The 11,796-nt window shown below is 27.7% G+C and overlaps 1 protein-coding gene across 2 annotated transcripts; it reads left to right on the plus strand.

Moving 5' to 3' along the window:
• Positions 1–7,950: 7,950 nt before the first annotated feature.
• Positions 7,951–10,717, plus strand: LOC107888810 (PHD finger protein ING1). 2 transcript variants are annotated; one of them, XM_016813039.2, is made up of 8 exons: positions 7,951–8,128; positions 8,324–8,395; positions 8,588–8,754; positions 9,363–9,426; positions 9,707–9,803; positions 9,908–10,012; positions 10,096–10,270; positions 10,366–10,717. In XM_016813039.2, exons 1-8 carry the CDS (start codon positions 8,101–8,103, stop codon positions 10,480–10,482), a joined length of 825 nt encoding a protein of 274 aa, XP_016668528.1. In that variant the 5' UTR covers positions 7,951–8,100; the 3' UTR covers positions 10,483–10,717. The 2 variants fall into 2 exon arrangements, with proteins under 2 accessions (XP_016668528.1, XP_016668529.1); XM_016813040.2 differs by lacking the exon at positions 9,908–10,012 and having other exon boundaries at positions 7,971–8,128.
• The last annotated feature ends 1,079 nt before the right edge of the window (positions 10,718–11,796 follow it).

Raw genomic sequence — 11,796 nt, forward strand, 5'->3', positions numbered from 1 at the left:
GAAAGATTTTGATATGAAAGATCTTGGAAAAACAAAACTTTGTCTTGGCTTACAAATCAAGCATTTAAAAGATGAAATTCATGTTCATCAATCAACCTATACGGAAAAGATATTGAAGAAATTTTACTTGGATAAAGCACACTCATTGAGTACTACGATGGTTGTACAATCATTAGATGTGAATAAGATCAATTTCGTCATTGCGAGAACAATGAAGAGTTTCTTAGTCCTAAAGTACCGTATCTAAGTGTCATAGGGGTGTTGATGTATCTTGCAAACAACATAAAGTCCGATATAGCTTTCGCTGTAAACTTGTTAACAAGATTTAGTTCTTCCCCAACACGTAAACATTGGAATAAAATTAAACATATATTTAGAGGGACCATTGATATGGGATTATTTTATTCAAATGATTCAAAATCCCTATTAGTCGGCTATGTTGATGCTGGATACTTATCAGATCCATATAAAGGTCGATCTCAAATAGGATATTTATTTACATGTGGGGGTACTGTCATATCATGGCGTTCAATAAAGCAAACATTAGTTGTCGCTTCTTCAAATCATGCAAAAATAATTGTAATGCATGATGCAAGTCAAGAGTGTGTTTGGCTAAGGTTATTGACCCAACATATCCAAAAGATATGTGATTTTCCTTTACAAGAAAGTTAACTATCTTATATGAAAATAATGCATCATGTATAGCTCAGTTAAAGGGTGGTTACATCAAAGGTGATAAAACGAAACATATTTCATCAAAATTATTCTTCACCCATGATATTGAGAAAAAATGTGATATAAATGTTCAACAAAGAGGTGATAAACATTATTATTCACCTATTATCTCAATCTTTTATTGATTGAGTTTGAAAAACTTTTGTAAAAGTTTGTTATTTATGCGCATAATGGTTTAAAGAAATTATGATATTGAACGCCTTTGATTAATGTCTAAATCATTACTTATGAGAACTAAACTTCCTATTTTAACATGAGATTATGTTTATTTATATGTTGTACGCATCAAGCCAATAAGTTATAAATACTCCCCATTACAATTGATTTTTGATCAATAGCTAAATATTTCTCATCTTTGAATTTTTGTATGTGCGTATATGTTCTAATTGCTCAACCACAACACACAAAGATGAGTGAATCCTCAAAGAAAGTTGGGAATATATATTAATTACAAGTTTCTTTATATTATTAGATGTTTTGAATGTATTCGAGATTCAATTATGAAATAATTTGTGATTACAATTTTGGTTCGATAGTTTTCCCGACATTAGGGGGACAGATATAATAACTTGTAATGAGTTAAAGGGGAAGTAATTTGAACCAGAAGCTTAATAACGATAACTCATTACAAGTTAACTATAAGATGTATTTACAAACTTAATGAGAATAACCAAGTGTTATATGCCATCTAATATTTTAATTTGAATCAAAGTCCTAGTAGGACAATCAGTTAGAATAAATAATAGATAGACCGGTTCCAAAGATGAAAATTCTTCTAGATGGTCATATAGTGGAGGCGGGTGCTCTAGAAGAGAACCAAGACATAACTAATAAGTAAAACTTCAGAAGAGATTCAATTCCCTAAAATTGAATTTTAAAATAATGAAAATAAGAGATCTCGATAAGTTATGTCAATTCGAGAAAATGTGAAACCGAATAATAAAAGTGGTCGACAATGATTTTGCATGCAATATTATTATTGAAATAATGAAATCAAAGGAGGATCTTGAATAAATATATTAAGAAATATAGATATGGAATAAATTGATCAAAATAGAAAGACGCAACTCAAGTACAATTAAATTCATGGAGTTTTTGGACCAGTAGTCCAAATATCTAAAAGTATAAAGCCAGTAAGGGTGCAAATGAAGTAGTTTTGCAAAAGCGGAATAAAAATATGAAGTTTTTCGCTAAATACTGATATTGATTATGAAAAGATATAATATTTTTTTGTCATGGATGCAATAACCTTTAGACATTTTATATTGACAATTCATAAAAGATTTAACTTGCGTCTAATGGTTGTTGTTACAACCTTTATAAATCACTATATAGTAAAATTTATATTAAAATCCTTAAAGGATTTAGGATGCTAGCAGCATTTTGAAATTCTCGAGAAATTATTCATTTATATAAATTGAAATAATTTGAATATATATGCTAAATTTGGCTTTGTGAATAGTAGTCAAAGGAGGATTATAAAATAATCCAAAATTCCTATTTGCGGTTTTATAAAAGAATTATGATTAAAGTTTGTTATGATTATTGTTAAATCTCCTGAAGAGATCAAAATATATTTCTCTCAAATTTCCCTCACTCGTGACTTTTAAAAGAATGGTAATATAAATGCTTATCAAATACATTCAAATAGTCATTTGAAAAACTAGAATTTAAGATTGAATACGTAGAATACGAGAAAATATGTGATGTTTTCATGAAGGAGTAAATACGCGATGCACTTTTTTTCCCTTAATTGAGGTTTTGTCCCATTGAGTTTTCCTTAGTAAGGTTTTTACTGAGGCAACATATTATTCGTATTATAGATTGTGTACCATTTTTCCTTCATTAGGTTTTTATCCCACAGACTTTAAGGAATATTTATCTAAAAAATAAAAAAATTAAGAATTAATTTAAAAAAAGTTAATTTTAAATTTTTAATAGAAAATTTTATATAAATATTTATATCAATATAAAGATAAAGATAAAGATATTTTAAAAATAATTTTTTTTTGGTAGAATTAAAAATAAATATTTTGAAAGGATAATTTGGTTAAAAAGATATAAAATAATTTTTAAAATTTTAAAAATTAAATGAATATTGAAAATTTAAATAAATTATTTTAAAAATTATAGGAAAAAGGTAGATGTGCCACTTGTCGCAATATGAGATTATGCACCTTCTTATATTAAATATACTAGTTTTTTTACCCGGCGATGCATGATTTTAGTTATATGTATTAGTTAAAATATATTAAAATTATAAAATAAATTTTATTTTATGACTAATATCATAAATAAATTAAAATTATTTTATAACTTCTTTTATATATTTTATAATTCAATGTTTTATTTGATAAAAATAATACGTATATGATATATACAGTTCTTAAGACTAGATATAGATAAAAAAGTGTTTATGTAATCCATTACTTTATTATTTATGAAATCTATTTATAATTATAATAAATGTTTTATATTTTTAAAACGTTTGTTTTAGAAGCTCACTCCTATAAATCATTCTTATTATGATTCTTTTTAAATTAGTACAAAACACATGCATGCATGTTGGCTTTAATTATTAAAAGTTTTAAAATAAACATTTTAAATTTCTTAACAATATCTTAAGATTTTAAATATGCTTTTTAAATTGTTAATTATTATTGAAATAATTTTAATTAACTGGTCAAGTTTTATTTTATTTTATTTTATTTTATTACTATTATTCTATTTATATTTTTAAATAATATTTTTAATTTTCAAAACCATTATCAGAAAAATAGTAATTACTTTTTTAAAATTAAAAATATTTTTAAATTTATGTTTTTAGTAGTATTTTTTAAATTTTAAAACCATTATTTTTAAATTTAAAAGTTTTTAATATTTAATTCTAATCAAGCAAAATATTGATAAATGTATGAAGACTTATTGTTTAAGAGGAAATGCAAAGAGACAGACAGGTGTCCTCGCACAACCCAAAGAAATGAAAAATTATAATTTAATTCTAAAAACATTATTAAATTATATATGATAAAATTAAGTGTTTAATCTTTTTCAAAAAATATAGCAGCAATATAATCATCATCCGATTTTAAAATGTATGTTTTTTAATATAATTTCATATAATAGATTTGAATAATGTATGCTTTAATAAATTTCTAATAAGAAATTGGGATAAACAATAAAAAACCCAACAAAAACATTAAAATAATAAATTGTATCTAATCAATTAAAAACTATATCATATATATATATTGAGATTTATGTTTCGTATTTCATAGGTCCACTCTTATGAAGAAATAACAAATTCATCACAAAATTTTACAGTCTTTTTTTCTTTCAAGAAATCATATTCGTTTTTTTTTCCTCCAATGTCAGTTTTACTATACATTCATATCTCTCTATGTATAATTGGAGTTGAATCTCTAATTTATCTATAGCTTTCGTAATATTTTTTCTCGTTGGAAAATTTTGGTTTAGAAAATTATAGTATAAGTTTAAAAATTTTGAAAACCGAACTGATTTATGATATTTATAACACAAATTTTTTTTAAAAAATTATCTCTGCTTTGAGCGAGACGAATTTAAACCGTTTCTAACTTTAAACCGAATGTCCTTTTCTTCTATGCTCATATCTCAAATTGTGTTGAGTATGGGCTCAAACAACACAAATTAAACATAGAACAAGAAATGCTTTAATTACTTTCAATAGGAAAACAATTTTCTCAAATAGAAATTGATAGAAATTGTAATTTCTAGAAAATAGAATTTATTTTTAAAAAATAAGTTTTTATTATTTTCTAATAGAATAACAATATATGAAACTTGTGTGTAAATCGCTCTACCAACATTATCTATTTATAGGAAGTGATAAGAGAATATTAGTTGAATAAAAATAACACAAATAATATTTATTTAATAGAAAACAATCCTCTAGTTCCACTAGGAGAGAAAGGGGTAGCACACCCTAGATGATAACACTAAGATTACTGCCTCACATGTAATATGAGAGGTTTTTTGCTTCTCTTATATTGTGTCTATTATATGTTTTCTATTTTTTAAAATAAATATTATTTATTTAATTAATTTAATTAATCAAACCACTAAATTAATTTTTCAATTAAATAATTTTCTCAACTCAATTTTAATTATATTAAAATCATGACAAATTTACCGTAAAAGAATTTATGATGAAATATATTTAATTTTCATATTCAACGGATTCATAAAGACTAATTAATTTAATTATATTTTCGAACCTCAATTATTTATATAATTAATTAAATAATAACTTGAAAACCTTAAATTAATTCTCAAATCATTTCTATATATAGTGGAAAAATACAGTCATTTGTGAATGCGACTCATTTCTCTAACTTCATCATTTTCATTCATTAAGCTCTATATGCAATTCAGTTTTTGTTTAAACTAGTTAACAGAAGGATCAATTGGACATATATAATTAGGGTTCAAATGATTTATAATTAGGTTCCAACTTTTTACATATTAATTATATACTCATTTCTCCATGAAGTTATTCCACTATAGTATTGTGACTGGGCTCTCCCTAATTATATACTATTACGAAAGCTACTTAATAAGTGTTCGTCCAATGACCTTATCATTTGTCATAAGTGTGTTATCTTCATAGGATATCCTTAATCTTTTGGGATAAATCTATTCTCCCAATATAATCCTATTTTATCTTATGGTAACCATTACATCTTTTTTCATAAAAAGTAAATTACCTCAAATAGTAATTAAGTCATTCATCACAAAGAAGAAGGACCCATGACCACATTTATTTTTCATCCACCATGTAATGTCAATTAGAAAATATTGTTTACCCATGTCTCATGCTATGAACTCCACTATTGTGAATGATGCCATATACTGCAGAAATCGTGTACCCAATGTATCAACTTTTTGTTCCTTATATATTTAGGCTTTTACTGACTTAAAAGTATATGAGCCACACACATATAAATTCAAAAACAAATCTAGAATTTATTCTACTTGAGTCATAGCCGATGTATTTTCAATTCAATTTAGTCATATATAAATCTCTATCTTTTGAGAGTCATTTGCTCCAATGCTCAATATAAAATATCTCCTCAATTGAACTTTATAGACAACATATTAGTCTTTCAATTGGTTTGCTAATTTCCGATTAGACTAAAGAAATATTTAGGTTTATCTACTAATACAAGTTATCTTTCCAAATTACAATCCGACAACATAATACCACTTAATATTAGTTAAATGTTAGATAAGTCAATATTTACTTTCATTTTGCTTTGTGTAAAAAAACATCAAACAAAAATATACAAAAACATATTGGTGTAATTAGTGAATATTTTATTAAACTACTTTATTCAAAAAATATAATTATACAAAACAAAAATAATACACTTAAAGCATTACATCCAACAGATGCTGCATCAAAAACGTTCATAATGCATAGTAATTAAAAATTTTGGTTAATGACATTTAACATATTCGTGGAAAAAAAATTTAAATTACTTTTTATTCCCATAATTGTAGGGAGGAAATTAGAGCAAATGAAACATTTAACATAGAAAAAATACTGCATGTATTAATTACACAATATAAAGCATATGAAAATATAAAATTTAAAGCATTAAGGAAGATGTAAAGTGAGAAATATAAAGCAACCTAATTATACAATATTAATTGAAATTCTCAAATTAAAAACTTAATAAAAACACATGGTTGATATTCCTGCAAAAAAAATATTTTTAACACCCACTTGTGTGATTTTAATCTTTTCTTTAAATAGAATCAGACTCTTCTCTAAAGCAAAAAAAAAAAAAAAAAAAAGAAGAAGAAGAAAAGGTGAAATTAAAAGAAAAATCTCATGGAACAAAGGTAAAATTGAAAAGCACCTAAAAAATTCCTCCAATTTCAACTCTAAATACCATATTTAACACACAGGTGAATTTGCTAAACAAAATAGGTAATGAAATTAAAGCAATCATTGCATAATGTATTATCATGTCACGGTCTGCAATAAACATAAAATTTTCTTCAAAGCCTAACTTTCAATTTGACCTCATACCTCCACCACAACAGCCATTGCCGTTAGATTCCGTCGTTGCGCCAGTTGGGTGGACGCTACTTGATTATTATCTTGGCCATTGAATGAATAGGATCTCTAGATTCGGTGATCGCAAATGATATTACACATTAAATAAATTATAAAAAATGATAAAAATACAAACAAAAAAAAGATGTTATTTATAATTGATAACCTCAAATTAGAGATAAATGTTCGGATAATCCTATTTTAAAATTATTTCGAATTTATTTATTTTATCTCATAAAAATAATTTTAAAACATAAAATGTTTGTTTAAATATATATCAGTAATTTTCAAATTAAGTGTGTAATGCACAGAATAATGTAAATTTGAAATTAGAAGCGTGATGTACCGGATAATAATAATAATAATAATAATTGATTTTTAAATATGTATACACATTTTAAAATTATATAGTTTTTAAAATAATCCCAATACTCTGCGTGGAAGAGGCTTCATCCCGTTCTTTTACATCACTTTTTTAAATATATATTTAAAAATATTTAATTATAAAGATATATATGTTTAATTATAATTATAAAGACATATTTAATTATAATTATTAAAAAGTATAAAAATTAAACAAAAAATGAGATACCGCCACTTTTCATTTATATAGTCTATGAATCTTGTTTATATATATATATATATGTATATATATATTTAAAGTTATTAAATTTTATTAAGGTTAAAATTTGTTATAAGTCATTGTATTTTTTTGTAAATTTGAAATTTAGTCTTTGTATTATTTTTAGACATTTAGTCTTTCTACTTCTCAAATTTCAAAATTTAGATCAAACTATTAACGTTGTTAAATTTAGGTTTATTACATCGTCATTTTCTTAGTTACATTATTATTAAGTGAGTATTTTTTCTTAAATTTTAAAATGTCATAACAACTAATTTAACAAAAAAAATATTAACAATTAAACATGAATTTTAAAATCTGAAAAGAAGAAGGATTAAAATCCAATTTTGTCAATAGTATAGGGATTTATGACATTTTAACCTTAAATTAATAATTCATGTTAATTTCAAGCACATGAAACGCTGACGTTTAACTGGTGTCCAAGTGCTATCAATCTTCGGAGTTGTTCGATGGCTGAAAGGCTAAATATGTCATTTGGTGGAGACGTAATCCAATTACAGCATTTTAGGGCTTCAAGTTCGTTACACCAGTGGCGGGAAGATATCCGTGAAATTTCCCCATCGAAATTCAACTGCGGAACTCAATATTAAAATTATAAAAAAACCCCTAAATTTCTAAAATGTCATTCATCGATGAATTTCAAGCTGGTAACTTAGTTCTTCTTCTTCTTCTTCAATTTTCTTTCTAAATTTATTTCTTTGGGTTCTTATTTATGCCTCTTATATTCTAAATTCACAAAGAAGAAAAAAGGGAAACATAAACCTTAATTCAAGATTTTCTGCTATGATAATGCAATGCTAGTTGATTTCATTTTGAAATTGATTTTTATCCAAATTTTACAGATTTGGAAGCACTGCCCAATATTCTCCAAAAGAGGTATGCATTGATGCGTGATCTTGACAAAAGTTTACAAGGTATGCTTTTGAAACTTAATTTTTAATTGTTCGGGATTCATTTGAAATTTATGATTTTACTTTGTTAACAAACCAGCAATGAAAACCCCTAAAAGATAGTCAAGTTTAAAATTCAATAAGAGCAATGAAATGAAATGCCTATTTTTAATTAAAAAAATTTGTTTCAAACCTTTTGTTGTTTTTTATAAACAGAAATTGTGAGGCAAAATGAACAGCGCTGTGAACAAGAAATAGAAGATATAAAACGCGGCGTGAGGGCTGAAAACATTAGATTCTCCGATGAGGCACTTGATGAACAAAAGCATGGCATTAGGATTGCTGATGAAAAGGTTGCTTTGGCAATTCAGACATATGATTTGGTGCGTGGTTTTATGTCAAAACTTAGATTATATTTTATCCCTTCATGTGTTTATGTTATTTATATGCAATAACTATGATTGAGAAACCTGAATGCTTTTCTGTTCTTGGTTGGAGTTGGTGCTATTCTAAGGTAGTATTTTAATATAGAAAATGCAGTTAAATTCTTTTAGCTTTGGCTACCTTAGAAGAGAGAGGTGCGGTTACTATAATCTTTTAAACTATGTTACTCGATTCCAGTGTCAGTGTCAGCTAGGTAATCTCAATTGTTATAAAATATTTTCATGTATTTAGAGTGTGCTGGACATGAATACTTAAAAATACAAAGAACTGGGGCAACATAGCTTTTTACGCTAAAACATAAAAGGTCCTACTCTGTTACATGAACCAGTGACATAAGAGTTACAAGTAAGAAGCCAAATCAATAACATAGTTGTTCGTTTTCTTTCTTATGAATAAAATATGCATTCTTATGTGGAAACAAATCAGAGTTGATTGGTTTTGTTCGTTGATGTTAGCTTTAAAAGAAAACATATTAAGATTTCAATGCTGGATGGAACTACTTTTGTTTCCTCATTACTTATTTCTGTTTTTGATAAGATGTTTTCAGGTTGATTCACATATACAGCAACTTGATCAATATTTGAAAATGTCCGATGACGAGCTACGTCGTGGTATGTTGTATTATTTAATGTAGCCGATTGAGTGTTAGCTCGATGGGCATAGGTATTGTTACCAATGCAGGAGGACGTGAATTCGAGTGCATTGAAACACATTATCCTCCTATTTATTGGTTGGGGATGGGTAGTTCTAGACATTGTGTCAAAAAGAGAAGATATGATCAAAAGCTATAATGAGATTTTGTTAAAAATAAAATGTATCTTATGTTTGCCTTTAAACCCTTTCACCTCTTTCAGATTTGTAATTTGTATTTTGTAATATGTTTTTCAACAGAAAGAGAGAATGCAGCTACCGCATCACCTGTTCCAAGTCCTAATAGTACCACTAAATTTGGAAGGTCCAATGAAAGTGGAAGAGGAGGGCGTAAAAAGTATGTACCTATCCTATATAAGCTGATTTATGGTTTTCTTGTAGGCTATTTAATGGTCATCTGATTAGTATATTATTCAAATTTTCTGGCTTTTGGAAAACTAGTTATAGCAATATGAAACAGATTCTAGAATCAAGAGAGATGGATTGTGTTTTCCTCAAGAAAGGCAGTGGGATTTTGATTTTGGGAATGATCATACCGAGAAAAGAGTCTGTAGTTCCTTCTCAATTACATGCAAGAGAAATTCCAATAGTTAAATATATGATATCATTTGAACTATTTATTTCCGCAGAACACGCCTGGCAACAGCCGCTGCGGCTGCAGCTGCTGCTACAGAAGTGGCAGCAGCAGCAGCAGAAAATCCAACTGGTATGGAATTAGACTTGCCAGTGGATCCTAATGAACCCACTTACTGTTTGTGCAATCAAGTTAGCTATGGAGAGATGGTCGCATGTGATAACCCCAATGTACGTTACCAACTTCTTTATGTATCTTTCTCGGAAACTATCATGTTAGCACTCCCTATTTTTTATCTGATGGAACTCTTTGTTCATTTTATCAGTGCAAGATAGAATGGTTCCACTTTGGCTGTGTTGGTCTGAAAGAACAGCCAAGAGGAAAGTGGTATTGTCCAGATTGTGCGGCACTGAAAAATCGTCGTAAAGGCAGATCACGGTAGATGCTATTTCTGGGAAGCAATGGCAATACATTTTTGTTTAGCCTTAATCTGAAAACTAATGTTTCATGGCCACATAATCATGCTATTAACATCTTCATGCGTCATTGTTTCGATCGGATTTTTAGGATGATTGTCTTTTAACGATTTTAGCTTTGCTATAGAGCTATTCGGATGATTGTAACATTTTGTTCGGAGCGCTATCTAAACCATAAATAAATTCTTCCATTTGCTTTGAGTGTTGATTCACGTTGAAGCTCCGAAGGTGGAAAAATGAGCCTTCCATCAACAAAAATTGTTGTCTTTAGATAAATTCTAACAAAAACAAGCCCTCTTTGAATTAAGGGTTTAGTTTAGTTAATTTATATAGTTATTCATAAGAGGCGATATTTGCATGTCCGGAATTCAAATCATAGTTCCCCTATTCCAGGGCTACGGCTTTTTTTTTTAACCAGAACAAATGTGTGGACTAAATTACCAAATTAAACCTTTTTCTTAAATTACAGAAATAGGTGAATTTTTTTAAAAATGACGATAATGGCCGTTTTTGTTAAAACTCGTCTAGTTAGTGTCATTTTCAGGGGAAACTCAGAAAAACGCTTCCAGCTTAGTAGGTAAATACGAAATCAACTATGTTTTTTTGTATATAGTTCAAAATTAAATAAATATATACCTCCACTTTCGATCGTTGATATAATAGAAGTCGTATATCTTGAAGCTCAGTAGGTCATCTCACATGACTCGGTGCATGATTCTACCTATTTAAATAACTTATTAGCACAGTAATTTTAATTTAAATCAATTTAATCAAGTTAATATCTCCTAATTTTACATTGTTAAGAGTGAATGTATACAAGTAGTTCATTCGAGGACGTAAAAATGGAAACTGAAACCGAGCCTATGATTGTAATAGTAAAAGGAAACCATCAATTTTGATTTTTCTTAGTTGCGTCGCCTGACACATCTTTTGGTACAAAATCGCCAACACGGCGAACCCTAATTGAATTCACTTGCTTCTCTAAAATCAACAAGTTTCAGTAGTCACCTTAGATGAACGAGATTTAGTGACTTATCCGACATTAGGATACCCTTGATGATCTGAAGAATGTATGTCCGAGTGTATCATTCTCTTTGGACTTCAGTCGAATCCTCAACCAGCTCCGCGGAATTTTTTCATATCCAAGCCATTTCGATTAGACTTCTGTAAATCGTCTCCAATATCACACCCAAAAGATCTAAACATACGGCTTTCCAATCAGCAAATTGAATAGACCCAGTGACTACCGACCCGTCCATGGGTAACCCCAACTGTAAATG

The sequence above is a fragment of the Gossypium hirsutum genome, chromosome A09 (assembly GCF_007990345.1).
Source record: "Gossypium hirsutum isolate 1008001.06 chromosome A09, Gossypium_hirsutum_v2.1, whole genome shotgun sequence".
Lineage (NCBI taxonomy): Eukaryota > Viridiplantae > Streptophyta > Magnoliopsida > Malvales > Malvaceae > Gossypium > Gossypium hirsutum.

What these genes read in the sequence shown, in the direction of transcription:
- LOC107888810 (XM_016813039.2), top strand. Translation starts at nt 8,101, where the DNA reads ATGTCATTCATCGATGAATTTCAAGCTG. An exon ending in ATGATCATACCGAGAAAAGA is followed by an intron (nt 10,013 to 10,095) that starts GTCTGTAGTTCC and finishes TTATTTCCGCAG; the next exon opens with AACACGCCTGGCAACAGCCG. An exon ending in TCGCATGTGATAACCCCAAT is followed by an intron (nt 10,271 to 10,365) that starts GTACGTTACCAA and finishes TCATTTTATCAG; the next exon opens with TGCAAGATAGAATGGTTCCA.